Genomic DNA, 16,946 nt, shown 5'->3' on the forward strand with positions numbered 1-16,946 from the left:
CACAGAAATCATAACACCGCTACCACGATTTCCTCGAACATTCCTATAGATGTTAAAATGTGAATCTATGGGAAGTTCAGTGTTGTGAACACTTTCGTTTAACCAGGTTTCAGGAAAACCAAGCAGTCATAACGAGTAAATTCACCTATATGTATTGCACACTCAGCAATTTTTTTAACGCTATGTAAGTTCTGATAGTACGCCGAGAACATAGGGGCCCTTGCTAAAGGGCCAGGTGTGTGTGTGTGTGTGTAAGTTGGTGAAGGATGGTGACATAGCCTTTATTAGTGTAATAATTTCTGGTAACTCAAGCATAGTTCCAGTAGCTCATACGTATAATATGACCAAATATGACAAAATTACCCAGAGGGAGAGTCATATCACCACACACCGGAATGTATGAAGGTATACATCATTACTGGGTATATCTTTGTATAGACAATTACTGTATTTATCTCTTGTTTTGCTATGACACAAGAAACAGACTTTATCTAAGTTCTTTGAAGAGTATAAGTAACTTCGTTGAATTTTTATTCAAGTAATATTTTCTGAATTTGACCAACTTTAATCTTTTTATCATAGTTGCTATTGAAAAATATCTGTGTAAATCTTCTAAAATATTTTACACAACCTATTAACTATATACCGGTATTTCGCCTACAATTTCAACTTCTCCGAAATTTGAATAATATTAACGTAGTTCTACCATTCTAAGATCTTCTGGCTTGCTGTGCTTTAGACATTCATGCTTAAGTTATCTAAAGACTTCCTCGCTGATGTAATATAAAACTCAGGGAAGGTAAAAACTGGGGGAGCAGCCAGAACCTAGACTGTGATAGGTACACCATGAGTTTCATATAAACTTTAATAAATATATAAATAATAGCTTAAATTACTTTTGTCACAAAAAAAAACTGGGCCCTAGGTCTCCGGCCCCAAGCTAAATCCTCAACTGCTCGTAAATATGTAAATCGTAAAATCCACAGTAATTATTATATTTAAAAAATTATCGCGTTTCCTTCACACTTAAAATTCTAAAATTTATTTCTTAAGTTTTAAGAAATAAAATTCTTCAGCATTAGATTAAAAGGTACACCGTAGTAGGCAAAATATTTTCAAAAATCAATGAGTAACTTGTATAGAATCTCGTGTTCATACAACTGATTTAGATGACTCTGTAGTTAGCCATCTATGTATTTTAAAATTGGACTGCATATAAGCAATTTCTTTTTCTTTAAGTGCTATTACTAAATTTAATTTTAATCTTAGTAACCTCAGAACTAAAAGATTTACAGCATTTATGATTAGTAACTCCCATTTCTTGAAAATGTATTGTTAAAACTCCCTTTGCTGTTAAGGCATTTTAGAAAATATATAAACACAACAGTAGTGTCCGCAAGTACTACTAACTTATAGGTAAGATAGCATACGGTAGTATTTGGGGATGTGAAAATGAATTTTCTAAAAATATATATATAGAGAGAGAAAAAATGTGTATATTTGGTATGATTACAGTCAATTTCTAATTTTAACTACTTGTCAATCATTCCAAGAATATGTTCTACAAATTGAAGTACAGTTTGGTCCGGAAGTGAGCGTACCCCTAATTGGTGTTTTCTGATGGTTTTAGGCTTTACCCACGTTTGTTTGGTAACATAGCTATCCATGTTCAAAGACTCTGTTGTGATACAACAGGATGGAGCACCAGCGCACTACGTGCGCAATTACCTGACTCAGATGTTTCTTGGTCGCTGGACTGGAAGAGGTTGTGCATCTTTACCAGCTAAATTTGCCTGGCCTCCAAGAAATCTCGATCTGACGACACTAGACAATGCTCTCTGGGGTTTCATAAAGCAACAAGTAAGAAACACTCTATATTACACAACGCAGGAATTACGAGCAGGTGGAATACGCCACACCCTCGTGACTCCGGAGTATCTCAGCAAAACATCTGCGAGAACTTGGCGCAGAATTCAGCTGTGTTAGGACATGGATGGTGATCATACCGATGTTTCGAACTCTTAAGACTCCATGCTAACTGTGTACAGACATTCTGTCATAACTAACACTATATTGTTGAAACTAAAGGGGGGATGCCCACTTCCGGAACACCCTGTACACATGCGAATCGCTACGGGATTCCTCAAGCTTTGTATACTCATTTTTATACTAGACTCAAACCGTATTTCCTATGGAGGGCATTCTGAGAGATCAATAAGTAATGGAGAATGAATTCATACGGCAACTTGTGTAAAATTTTCTCGATAAATATTGTAAGAGAAACAAGAAAGGTAGAGTATTATTTTTATTGTTTGATTTACAAGAATTGACATGTATTAAATTCTTATGAATATTTATTGTTTAGATACAGCATTTACATTGTATAAAAGATATTTCTTGAATACATTATTTACAAAATATAAATATCAGATATGTATAATAATAGTAAAAGGTGTCTCTAATGTCTTGATTCGATTTCACAGTTTAATAGCTTGAAACGAAAAATCATAATTTAATTACATGCTAACAATTTGAAACAGGGAGTGATGCAGCAAGCATTTTTGCGGATCCCAAACTTATTGACCCGATACAGATGACATCAAGAGTTTGTCATACATATAACAAAAAGCAATCACTAGCGGCTGTCGACCCTCGTAGCCGAACTTGCTAATAAGGGGACTAGTAATGAAAGTCACTTATGGCGTGGGTTCAAACCCTGGACAGGCAAAGTTCTTTTTTCAATTTTCATAACACTTTCTTTCATTAAAATAAGCGTGCAGTTTTACTATACGGATCAATAGCATAAGAAGAAGTAGTAGTATTAGGAGGAGGAGGAGGAGGAGGAGAAGGAGGAAGAACGGATTAGAAGCCCCGCAGGGGTTGGTTTGGTTCTATTCTCGACATCAAATGGGCAAATTAAAGATTTCCAAATTATTCTGTACATTTGACATGACCAACTTTAAAAAGCTGGCTATGGTAGCACGACAAAAAATACAAGGTAGTGCGCGAATACTGAAACGTTTGGGATCGGCAAAAATGCATGCAGCAAGTACGAACTCCTGTCAACCACCGACCAATTTGCAAACTTCTGTTAATATTTAAATCGTTGTAACGGTTCGACTATCGACTTAATGTGTGCAGTGCGGCTGGAGGAGGGCACATTGAGTATTTCTGAACTGGAAACGTGATGCGTCCAGTGTCGGCTAATGTTAGCGTTGCGGCGTTGCGCAACGACCAAAGTAATTTAAGAGACAAATATCATTGGAAGTAGTATTAAAAAACAGGATAAAAGTACTTTCTAATACTCCCATATACCAACATAGTTTTTACTTCTATAACTGTAAAATCAATTAATCCGCTTTAAAAACCGAAAAACAATCCGTCACAGAGTCTCTAATTTACGTATATTCCGTTCCAGCGAGCATACAACGACCAGATTTCTACAGCACGGCAATTGGAGTGAATGTTAAGTCTCCTTTCCCCTATATCAGAAGTTAAAGGCTCTGATCGTTGCAGTACTTCTGCAACAACGCGGTACGGTTTCCAGTGAACGAGAAGGTTTTTCGCGCTAAATAAGATTTCTGAATTTTATTTCACTATCAATTAACAAATTTAAGTTATTTTTATGCATTCATCTTTCTTAAATTGCGGGGCTATACTGAAGCAAACTAATGCAATGACAATTAAAAAAAGGGATCGCAGAATTACAAAATAAGAAAGAAAATATGTAATAGAGTAGATAACAAATGAAAGTAGACACGCATTTACAAGTTAATTCTTAGCTTATATATAATGAAGGGTTCATGTACAGTAATTTGTGAGCCAAGTATTAATAAGTCAATATACGGAGTAATCTCTATATGGATAGTATTTTAGTATATACATATTCCTATTTGTTTTATAAAATAAATGTATTTTACTCTTGATAACTTTCCACATAAAACTGTATGATGGGAAACGCTATATTAAATTTGGGACTACTTGGCAAGGCTCAGGGGATCAGCCACGAGGGAGGGGTTCACGGGGTCCAGACCTCCCAAAAATTTCCAAACTCGACTAAGATTTGTATACTTTCTTAACGAACCATATTGTTTAACAGAAAAGTGATTGATATAGACTAAATATTTTATTTTACGCCTCACCATGCACTCTTTGTTTCCTTATAAAAATAATCGTTCTATCATTTTTTCTAAAAATATAGGTGACAGTAATTAACTACTTATCGTGTTTTCGGGTGCAGAATAAGACAGGTTCGATATTACATTGAAGTATTGGAACCGCTCAAACACTTTGGACCCATCTCAGTAGACATTTCTTCGTTTTGATGTTCTTTGACTTTTGATTTCTGTTACATGCTGATCCTACTTCAAAACGGTTTCAAAGTTTGTTTCCCAGAATGTATAACATTGATAAACATTGTTTCGCCTCATGTAGAAGTATATGGTGTTCATTGTGCATTGCTTACAACCAAGAAGGATGATATGGAATGTAGTTTTTCTTTACGCACGTGTGTGGGTTGGTGTATATGTGACATTCGCGATTCATATACATCTTTTGTACCAGTTGTCTTTCCTGAGTCAGCGGTTTTGATTTTTAGTTATTAGATTTACTTGACTTGTGTGTGCTCTAATTCTGTAAATAACCTGCTAATTCTGAATGAATTCTATTATACTATGACTTCTGTAAGTAACTTACAGAAAAAGCAATTTGCCCAACTCTCCACTGAGGAAAAACTAACAATTAAAGCTTAGACAAAACAAGTCAAGGGTAATTCAGAAGAGTGTTCGAAAAAGATCCGGTTTAAATTCATAGGATCTTATGGCAGCAATCTTGTTTGCCTTAGGTATATTTCTGCAATTTGTTTTAAATTTTCCTAGATGTACTGTGAATAAAGTGTGTTCAATTTACAGAAAGCGTGTTCAATTTTTTTTAAATAACACTAATCTCTGCCACGAACAGTCTTCAGCCTACGCTGCAGAAGAATTCGGATCACTGTCAGGTTTGCTAGAATGAATTGTTCACAATAATGTAGAGAAGTTATTTAGTAAATCTACAAGGTTTCTGAAATTAATATTAACTGTGTCTATGACGTCAGCAAAAGGGAACAGGCGCCTTTTCACATCGAAAAGGATTGATACTTTTTAAGAATTGAATGTTCCAAGAAAGGTTATCACCATTGGTTATGCTTTCTATCGAAAAAGAAATCGTAATGATAATACCATAGTTCAACCATCATGTATTGGATAAATTTGCTCCAATCAAAGAGAAGAGAATGAATTTACTAATTAAATAAGGTGATTAATCGGATAAAATATTCTTCACTTTCTTTTATTTTTTAAATCAGAATTTTATTTAATTCCACATGTCACATAACATTTGCATCTAATGTTATGCTGATTAGCCAATGAGTCCAGTTCATATCTTCTGTCCCCGATTGTTCGTACTGCAACACCTGAAACCACAATCTACCGGTCACCAGTGAGTATAAGTATATTACATTTTGTGACATATTTGTATTGTTTTTCAGAGTCAATAGAACACTGAATTCGCATAATAACGTATATAAATTTACTTTAATATTTACTCATACTTTTTCATTCAAAGACGGTTAACCGTTTTTAAGCTATAACACTTTGAAATTGTGCAAAGAGTTTCCATATATTTACCTTAAGATTAGCGTTGGGTATAAAATGTTTACTTCTTGTACCTTGACTGCATACTTATGATAACACTTTTGAACAAAAGCAAACAGAAGCCAATCAAACTAGATTTAAGATTTGTGGGATTAGGACACGAAAAAAACAAGATTCATGTATTCAAATAAACAATTCAGCAAAATTAAATGAAAACGAGCAATGGAAATTCGAATATTGTGACGATCAGATGGAGTTGTTGACATTTTGGGAAAATGCGTTATTACTATTGGAGAACGAGTTTGTTTGTGGTATTTTTACTGATCATCATGATCATTTTACTGTGGTATGATCATTTTGTTGATCAGGCGCGTATCCAGAAATTTTTAATTGGAGGGATGCTGAAAATTTAGTTCAAAACTAAATACACTATTTTTGTTTGTTGAAAATGAATCGAGATATGGTGGGGCAGATTTCACTTCGTTTTCGAAAGACAAGCTGTCCAAGTGTAAAGCCAATTTACAGCTCACAATAGCAAACAACGGTTCGTAGACCACCACTATTGCATGTTTCCAAAGGTAAGTAATTGAGAAAGGTATCTGATAGAGGCAGTGGCGTATTTACGATTTTCTTTCGGGAGGGGCTTTGCTAACTTTCGGGAGGGGCTTTGCCTGGAAATGGGAAAATTCTGCAAGATATTTCATTTACTTTACTATACTAAGTAAGATTTCGTGGGGGGCTTAAGCCCGGAAGCCACCCCCTAAATACGCCACTGGATAGAGGCCACAGCGCACGTTTATATCATACATAAACTTCGGAAGACGGTGCCCCATATTTAGGAACGTCAGCAATCATATGCTAAAGTGTGGACCTCTAGTGCTTTTTGAAAACATAACACTTTGTACCAGGTTGGCAACACTGTCAACCTAATGACCTCAAATGTTGTTTAGTTTCATTCTTTATGTTATTATAAATGTATTTTCACTGACATAATTCCCCTTGATTGTATTATTCCTGTAATATTGAACATTTCCATTACTTTCCCGTAGTGAGCTATTGGAGAGACTCTACTTTCGAACACCTTGTATCCATGCATTTATGTTACACCCTATATATATATGTATATATTGGAGAAAAGCGCCAAGAATATAGAGAGCCGAATTGGAGTGGGGCTTTAAAGCGTTTCTCTGCAATAACATATTCGCTTGTTAAAAGTGTTTGTTGGTGTGTCTACGGCGAGGAGGGGGAGGGGTAAATAGGAATGGGTCATTCTGTTGCAGATATGCTGCCTTTTGTTCTGCATTTCAACAAAAGACGTTAGGTTACAATTTCGTGAGTTTTTCTCTTATCGCTACAAGTACATTAAAAAAATAAACTTTGCACTTAATGGGGGAGACTCGAGCCGAGTGACGACCCCTAAATACGCCACTGTTGTTGATAGATCAATTGCTTCCAACCTTGTAGATCAATGTATAGATAAGATAGTTTCTTCGGTAATGAACACCCGAAATTGACTGACAGTAGGAAAACATGTTTTGTATCACATGAGTTTCTCATGCAGTTTCTTATCCTATAACCTTGGTGCTGAAGGAGCCGTTAAATATAAAACATTTTACTATCAACAGATTGGAAACAACCCAAGTCCTTGTCACATCATAGCTTGCCTTTTCCATTATAACTAAAAACAATGAATATATTAAGAATGAGAAGAACCAGAGCAAAATAATAATAATAATAATAATAATAATAATAATAAAGACATTATGAAAGGCAGTCTTGGGAATAATCAACAATTCCTATGGGAGAACTGATGATTACACTGCTCTACAATCATTTTGCTGTTTGGAAACTATTAAGGTTTTCTTAATGTTTTTCACCTGAAATATCCAAAAATGTAGTTAGTTTTGCTCTATCACGTACAGTTTTCTTAAAATAGAGGAGAGGGGGAGTATAAATGTATATTTCGGAAGAAGTACTGATTATAATTAAGAATATAAAAATATAGTTTCGATGCCATAGCCTTCTGATTATCTTTGAATTTGTAATAAAATACGTGCAGTTAGTTATTCTGCTAACATTGAAAAAATATGTACTGTATCTGGTAGCACTGAATGATATCACAACGTGTTACACGTTGGGAACGCAATAACAGCGCTGTGTAAGCTGTGATTGCGAGAACTATAATGCAGAGGAATGGAGGCTATTCATTGATTCCAACAAGAGAAGTTTGAACGGTCTGCTTCTTCACAACAGCAACTAAGAACCCTCTGTATACCCATTATTCATTCTGTACATTTAAAGGAGATTTACGAAAATATGGAAATGATTTTTTTAAAAAATAAAATAGGAGGATCATCATTGGTTATTGTGCTGCGATCTGAAGGTGATATGTATGCTTCTTGGACAGCAGTAAGGGTACACCAAATATCCATGCCACACTTTGCGAATGGAACAGCAGAGAACGCAATAAACCTGGACTCAAATTGATTGTCAGCGAAAGCCGCAATACAGGAAGTAAAAATTTGAAAATCATCTTCTTCGTAGACCCTTCACAAGTCATATTACCACCTTGCATATTAAACTGCGTCTAGTGAAACAATTTGTCAAAGGACTGAATAAAGATGGGCAGTGTTTCCAGTGTCTAGTGACAAAATTCCCACAACTTTCAAGTGCTAAGTTAAAAGAAGGAATATTCATCGGTCCTCAGATCAGAAAGTCTCAGATCAGTCAGACTTTGAACATTGTATGATAAGTGTTGAAAAAGAAGCATGAAGTGCATTCGGGGACGTGTGTCATAATTTTCTCGGGAACAACAGAGACGAAAATTACAAGTACATTGTGTTTAATATGCTCCAGAAGTTTAAAAGCTTAGGGTACAAAATGAGTCTTAAGATTTATTTTTTGTATTCACATTTAGACAGCTTTCCTTCTAACTTCGGTGATTAAAGTGAAGAACATTATTAAAGATTTCACCAGGACATCAAAACAATTGAATTCCATTATCAGGGACGTTGGAGAACAACAATGTTGGCGGATTACTGTTGGAACGTTGGTACGTGAAGAGTCACGAACTACTCACAAAAGGAAGTCTAGTTTTAGGAGTTTCCAAGTGAAAAAACAGAGACAAAAATGAGATAAGTTGTTTATCAATGACCTTCAGCGACGTAAATACGCTAGTTGTCGCCTGGAGCAAAAACGCGCCTTAGCGCCCCCCTGACGAACCAAACCAAAACGCTACCCCAAATATTTGCCCAATTTGGGCCCTCCCAATTAGGCGCCCGGGGCACAAGCCCCGTTTGCCTCCCTAGTTACGCCACTGATGACCTTAATTATTTAGAACATCGATGTTCAGATCAGTTCTGACGCAAAATAATGTTCCTTTGTTAGAAATATACAGTCATAATGTTACTCTATATTAGCAGCGTTGCTGTGTAAATAGCACAATTTACGCAATCATGTTTTCCGATTTGTGAAAAAACGTGACGTGATGGGGGGGGGGAAACTAATTTCATTTTCGTAATTAGCAACCTCAAATTATATAAAATCAGGTGTCAAATCAAAAACAGCTTTCAAAAAGTACCATTTTGAAGAGCAGTGTTATTCACCGACACCATTTTCGTGGAACAATAATCCTCACACAATATCACTAGTCTATATCTCTTTCGTTATCCACAACTTAACTATCTAGGAGGCGAGGTAACGTGGTGAGGAAATGTATATCTTTCGGTGGTTGATCTTACCTGATGGTCTTCACATCCACCAAATGCACCTAATTCAAGCCCCAGGGGTAAATCTGCCCGTACGTTAATAATAGCTATGTTGTCCTTGATAAACTCAGTGTTGAAAAATATCATAAAGCACAAAACCTTAAACTTAGAAAGGATATTATAAAATGGAGGATTTGCCTATACAACAAAATCGTGGAGCCATACGTCGCAGCTTCGCCACGCCTACTTTACAAGCTCCGTCCAATAAGATCGCAATGTTTTGAGCCAACATTCATGGCGGAAACGAGAGTAGCCAGCCAGACGTGCCGATGCTCGGATGCTTTTTGGCTTCATTCAGTTAATAGGATAAAGATACATATAGGAAGATCCTCTATTTTACAACATGCTTGAAACTTAGTATATCTTTCTCCCACTCCATCCTTTTGACTTTTTCTTTCCTGTGTCGCTTCAGTGACTAGAAACAAGTTCCTTTGACGTCATCCATCATATGACCAGTTAATTGTTTCAGTAATATTTCCTTCTTCGGCGACCATATCTAATGCTGTGAACAGTATCCAGTTCTGTAGGAACATATGTCGATGGGAAAAGCTCGTTGATGAAAACATTACAATTGTCACTTTTGTTGTTTCGCTTGGCTCTAACGTTTGGAGGTATACGTGGCACAATGGAAAATGGACGCATGAGTGGAGTCTTTCTTCCGTGTATGTCTTTACGTTCAGGTGATATGCGTGACTTCTTGAAAGCAAAACACAAGCGGAGCGTAAAGAAGTAGATAATTTCCACAAGACTCAACACGCTAAATCCAAGGCACATACTACACACTCCTCCGAAGTCACCTGTTCAAAAACGTTAAAAAAAAGAAAAAAAAGTTACAACATTAAAATTGATATTTTACAAGAAAATGGTATCAAATTTTCGTATATTTTGACATTTTTCTATTCAAGTTGCAAAATCTGCGATAGTCATTTAGTACAACTCATAATCGAACCTCTATCTCTTGCAACTATGAACAATATATCAGAAACATAGACCACTGTCCTTTGAGCTTTAAAAAATTACTGGCGTCTAAATTGATCACTCTGGGCCTTATACAGAGTCGTTCTGTCGCGTGATTAGTACCATACTAAAGAGTTCGACTAACATATATTTCCTGCAGTAGTCAGGCTTTTAGTATGACGTTAATCATACTTCAAAACGACTCTGCATAAGGCGGTCTGTGTTTTGTTTGATTTACTTGATTAAAGGCCTCATTCCTTAATTTTTTTTTGCAAGATTCACTAATTGCAAGCAATGCAAAAGATCCAAATACTAATTACACCTGTTACGGCGAACTAAAACGCCAGTTTTGCATTGGGGTGGCGCAAAAACCGCTATGGAATGTGGCCTTAGGTCTCTAATTTTAGTTTCTTTTATGCTGATTGAACAGTTATCCAATACTTTGCAAGGGTTATTTATTTATTTAGCCTTATTTCACATGGTGAAGTTAAGGCTACTCATGCCTTCCCATTTAACCATGTAATAATCAAGAAATAATATCCAATGTCAACATGGGCGCCCGAAGAAAATTTTCCATGGTTGTTATATTAGCCTGGTATTTATGGTATTTAATACGTGGTTTGCTATATTACGTGTATATTTTAATGAGCCAGGGGGGCCCCTGTCCCCCTACCCGGGCCCCAGTCGCCCATGAATATCAACCATTTATAATATATTAGCAATCGAAATGACACACATCTACAGATACAGATGTAAAAGTATTGTATATAATCCAATGCATATAAAGTATGAAATTTTCAGCATTTTAATAAATAATGCAACAAACAAAACAGAAAGACACGTACACTCATAATTACACATACATACATCACATATACACATAGATTACTATAAAGAAACATGTAAAGTGACATTGCTGTTGGGTAATGGTTGTTACTGTTAAAAATTAATCTTGAAAATATTTACTTCCTTCTTTTAGTTTTGTAATCACAGAAATTTATAAGACTCAAATATAGTATAATTTTTTCATATTTCTTTCAGGGTTTCACACAATCTAAATTTGACAAGTTTTCTTTACTTTCCAACATATAAAAAGCAGAAAAAAGAAACCTTTTCCATTTCCGCAAAATTAAAATATTTTTCAAAGTAATACAAGAGATCACGCAGTAATCTGATTTTTAAGATTATTCGTATACTCGAATTCTTCCCAATAAGTTTCATTATCTTAATTAAAATTGTTCGCTTAAAGTCCAATTGAAACTAATTGTTGCACAGAAGAATTAGGCTAGTCTATGCTGATTTTTCAGATGTTATTTCGTTAATTACTGTGGATTAATATAATGTTCAAGTCGTTATTATACTTTCAAAAAATGCAATGCATAAATGAAATATCAATAGTAGAAGAGCAATGTGAGTAATTTCAGGGAAATTTTCTAGATAAATTTTGCAAAAAAAACTGAATCTTTCAATAATCCAGGAAAATTATCCTGCTGACTGACTGATCAGTATAAATACTTAACTTTTTCGCTGTTCTTCAGAAATATACGAATACAATAGCAATAGATTTTGTGTGTGGGGGGGGGGAGGATGTGTGTTCAAAGAAGTGCAATTTGCTACCATTGTCGGCTTAGCTTGTTTGTGGGTATTTTTTTGTAAAAAGAAAAAGTTCAAAATAAAAAATAAAAATAAAAAGCAAATGAACAAAACAAATGTGTTTAGCATAACCTTTAATAAATCTTATTACATAACCTCTGCCATAGGAATTGGATACTCAACAACCTGGGGAAAATTTGTTAAGAAAACAGAAAGTTTTACGCCAGTACAGGGTAATTTATGAACTAGTTATGAGTGGAGATCATATGTTTTCTTAAGAAGTAGAGATTAAAGCACCTATTGCTGTCTATAACAGTTTCGCTCTAAGGCGATCAACGTTCAAACTTGAAACTGTTAATTTCTACCAGTCCCAATGTGATTAAAGAGTCAACAGAGGAGATGGAACCTATTCATGAGACGTTGAATCGATTGCAGAAGAACCACTTCTCAGTATCACTTACAGCTTTTGCTCTGATATTTAACGACACACAGACGGACGTTACAATTTATCCATTTCCTGTTTCAGCCTTTATTGCCATAGACAGAGGGTTGAAATCATTCATTTCCTGGGTTTCAGTCTTTATCGCCATAGACAGAGAGTAGAAATCATTCATTTCCTGGGTTTCTTTCAGTCTTTACCGCCATAGACGGACGGTAGAAATAATCCATTTACTGGATTTCAGTCTTTATTGCCATAGGCGGTCGATAGAAATAATTCATTTCCTGCTTCAGCCTTTATTGCCATAGACAGAGGATTCAAATCATTCATTTCCTGGGTTAAAGACGATAGAAATAATTCATTTCCTGGATTTCAGTCTTTATTGCCATAGACAGACGGTAAAAATCATTCATTTCCTGAGTTTCAGTTTTTATCGCCATAGACGGACGGTAGAAATAATCCATTTCCTGGATTTCAGTCTTTATTGCCATAGACAGAGGGTAGAAATCATTCATTTCCTGGGTTGCAGTCTTTATCGCCATAGACAGAGAGTTCAAATCATTCATTTCCTGGGTTGCACTCTTTATCGCCATAGACAGACGATAGAAATAATCCATTTCCCGGATTTCAGTCTTTGTCGCCATAGACAGACGATAAAAATAATTATTTCCCGCGTTTCAGTATTTATCGCCATAGACGGACGGTAGAAATAATCCATTTCCTGGATTTCAGTCTTTATTGCCATAGACAGAGGGTAGAAATCATTCATTTCCTGGGTTGCAGTCTTTATCGCCATAGACAGAGGGTTCAAATCATTCATTTCCTAGGTTGCACTCTTTATCGCCATAGACAGACGATAGAAATAATCCATTTCCCGGATTTCAGTCTTTGTCGGCATAGACAGACGATAAAAATAATTCCTTTCCCGTGTTTCAGTATTTATCGCCATAGACGGACGGTAGAAATAATCCATTTCCTGGATTTCAGTCTTTATTGCCATAGACAGAGGGTAGAAATCATTCATTTCCTGGGTTGCAGTCTTTATCGCCATAGACAGAGGGTTCAAATCATTCCTTTCCTGGGTTGCACTCTTTATCGCCATAGACAGACGATAGAAATAATCCATTTCCCGGATTTCAGTCTTTGTCGCCATAGACAGACGATAAAAATAATTCCTTTCCCGCGTTTCAGTATTTATCGCCATAGACGGACGGTAGAAATAATCCATTTCCTTGATTTCAGTCTTTATTGCCATAGACAGAGGGTAGAAATCATTCATTTCCTGGGTTGCAGTCTTTATTGCCATAGACAGACGATAGAAATAATTCATTTCCTTGGATTCAGTCTTTATCGCCATAGACAGACGGTAGAAATCATTCATTTCCTAAGTTTCAGTATTCGCCGCAATAGACAGACGGTAGAAATCATTTATATCCTGGATTTCAGTTTTTATTGCCATAGACAGAGGTTACAAATCATTCATTTCCTGGGTTGCCATGGACAGACGGTAGAAATAATCCATTTCCTGGATTTCAGTCTTTATCCCCATAGGAGGTCGATAAAAATAATTCATTTCCTGGGTTTCAGTCTTTATCGCTATAGACAGACGGTAGAAATCATTCATTTCCTAAGTTTCACTCTTTGCTGCCATAGACAGACGGTAGAAATAATCCATTTCCTGGATTTCAGTCTTTGTCGCCATAGACAGACGATAAAAATAATTCATTTCCTGGGTTTCAGTCTTTATCGCCATAGACAGACAATAGAAATCATTCATTTCCTACTTTTCAGTCTTTGCCGCCATAGACAGACGGTAGAAATCATTCATTTCCTACGTTTCAGTCTTTATCGCCATATACATAGGGTATAGACCATCCATTTCCTGGGTTTCAGTCTTTATCGCTGTAGACAAACGGTAGAAATCATGCATTTCCTGGATTTCAGTCTTTATCGTCAAAGACAGAGGGTAGAAATCATTCATTTCCTGGGTTTCAGTCTTTATCGCCATAGACGGACGGTAGAAATAATCCATTTCCTGGATTTCAGTCTTTATCGTCAAAGACAGAGGGTAGAAATCATTCATTTCCTGGGTTTCAGTCTTTATCGCCATAGACGGACGGTAGAAATAATCCATTTCCTGTTTCAGCCTTTATCGCCATATATGGACGGTAGAAATCATCCATTTCTTGGGTTTCAGTCTTTATCGCCATAGGCGGGCAATAGAAATAATTCATTTCCCGTTTAAGTTTTTTATCGCCATATATGGACGGTAGAAATCATCCATTTCCTGGGTTTCAGTCTTTATCGCTATAGACGAACATGAAATCATGCATTTCCTTGGTTTCAGTCTTAATCGCCATAGACACAAGATAGAAACCGTCCAATTCCTGTTTGAGCCTTTATCGCCAGGCCATAAAGGGTTATCTAAAGGCAAACAATCCTTATTGTTTTTTTCTTGTTTTTTTGTTTGTTTTGCAATCGGTTCACCGTGTTTAGGAATTGTTCCATCTTCTTTTGTAAGTCTCTTCTAAAACCGAAATGGTAGAAATTTACTTTTTAAAAAGTTTAATCTCTCCCTATTCCTCGAAGCTATAGCTGTGTTTCAATATTAAATTCGCATAGTTTGGTAATCTAAAGTACTTCCAGAGCTGAGAAACGAAACACAAACTCATTTGTTTTTGTGTGTTCCTTCCTTTTTGCGTACTTCTTAGAATAGTCTCACAGTAGCTTCGTGTTAGAGAACTCACCTCTAGTGCGATGGGTTCCTAGTTCGGTCCCAGGCCTGTCTGAGTGTTCCTGGAGGTTCTTTCCTTTCTTACTACGTTGTCAGTCCAATTCATTTGATGAGTATTCATCTTCATTAATTAGTTCATCTCCATTAATAACCTTCCGATTACTTCGGTTAAACTTTATTAATTTTCTACGTAACCTTATCTAAGTTCTACTTACTATTTTAGGACTCCATAATCTTCGATTTTTTATTTTTTTTTAGAATTATAGACATTAATACACCACAAATTAATATATCAATAGAAGTTGTAATCTTTTGCAATAACAACTATCTTATATTACTTCTTCAAATCCCTCCATAAACTGTTTGCATAAACTAACTACAACCAATCTCCAAGGGCGCCGATCCAGGGGGCCAAGGGGTCCCAGACCTGCCCAAAGCTGATGTTGGCCCCCTCACATTGTATTTATGAATATACAATATTTATTATAATTTGAATGTAATTTGTCTTAAAACCCTCATATATTCCCTCTGGATGGGCCCCCCCAAATTTCCAGAGAAATCGGCGCCCTTGCCAATCTCTATGAAAACCAAATACATACACACTTAAGGAATAATTTCAAAATTACCACTCCGCACTATAGTTACACAAAAGTTACCGTGTTTTATATTCATTTTTTAAGGCAGATACCATTTTGAACTGCATGTAAGCCTAACCTCTTCTACTTGAAGTCTTCGATCAGGTGAATAAAAAAGCTTGCAGAAAGACTCCCCGATGGTATAACATACTTTCCTACTTGTTAACAGAGCCGTAGCTACGGAAAGCGAGCGTTGCGGTCGCCCGGGCGCTGATAGCAAGAGGGCGCTGAACGAGCAAGAAGAAAGAAAAAGTGTTGGAAATGAGTAAATGACGAATCGCCCCAAAAATGTATTGGCGCCCTATTAAATCTATATTGTTGTCGGCTTGCACAGAAATAGATTTGGTAAAAATTTTCGTGCTCACTCCACTCTCAAACCAAACGTTTTAATAACAGTCACAACCAGTTTTTACTTATTGCCTTAAAAAGTTATTGAGTGACATACGAGGTGCCGAGTAATGACTTATAGTCTACGCATGAGTGTTTTTCAAAATAAGAAATGGTCAAAATCAAGAACATGTGTTCGACGTTTTGATGATGAGTTTGCTTAGATTATAACACTTTTTTTTTTTACCCAATCGGATTAATAATGATGGTGAGAATGAAGACTTTGAGAAATTTCCAAAGAAGGTTGCTTCTGAATTTCCGTTACATTTCACAAAATATTTTTACCGTAAAAGAATCGAAATTGAAAAGCTTTTTGTGTGGTAACATACACAATAAAATTACAGAAAATTACAATTTTTATTGGAAATGAATGTTGTCACCCAGTTTGAACATTTTAAAATCATATAGTTTCTAATGTATTGAAAGTTCATTCTATATAGATAGTGTGAAACGTTACTGTTCTCCATGTGGATTTGTATACAACCAAAGGTAGTTTTGTCAAGTTTAACAAAAAGTCCAAAATAAAACTATTGAAAAGAACTCTTATTTGTAAAAGAATATATAATTGTTGCTTTTGGCAATCGCAATGGTTTGTCCAAGCAGCTAGTTAGAAATTCAGTGTAGCATAGCACAAAAAAAAAAAAAAAAAACTGCTTTTCTTATATGTTAAAAAAAGAAAAGCTTGGTATTGTAAGCGTAGGGGGCACCGACATTTCTTGCTACGGCTCTGCATATTAAGCGGTAATACAATAGTATTTTGTTTGGTTCTTGATATAAACTTCCTATCATATGTAAAATATA

At 35.8% G+C, this 16,946-nt stretch overlaps 1 protein-coding gene across 1 annotated transcript in view; it reads right to left on the reverse strand.

Annotated features, from left to right (window-relative positions):
* Positions 1 to 9,865: 9,865 nt before the first annotated feature.
* LOC145667959 (sodium channel protein Nach-like) overlaps positions 9,866 to 16,946 on the reverse strand; it is a 29,218-nt gene continuing 22,137 nt past the window's right edge. Inside the window, exon 7 of the mRNA XM_081735384.1 lies at positions 9,866 to 10,197. Within this exon, the coding sequence (XP_081591510.1) occupies positions 9,866 to 10,197 (332 nt within the window). The remainder of the gene's footprint in view (positions 10,198 to 16,946) is intronic.

The sequence above is a fragment of the Thermobia domestica genome, chromosome 13 (assembly GCF_964235325.1).
Source record: "Thermobia domestica chromosome 13, izTheDome1.hap1.1, whole genome shotgun sequence".
Taxonomy (NCBI): Eukaryota; Metazoa; Arthropoda; class Insecta; order Zygentoma; family Lepismatidae; genus Thermobia; species Thermobia domestica.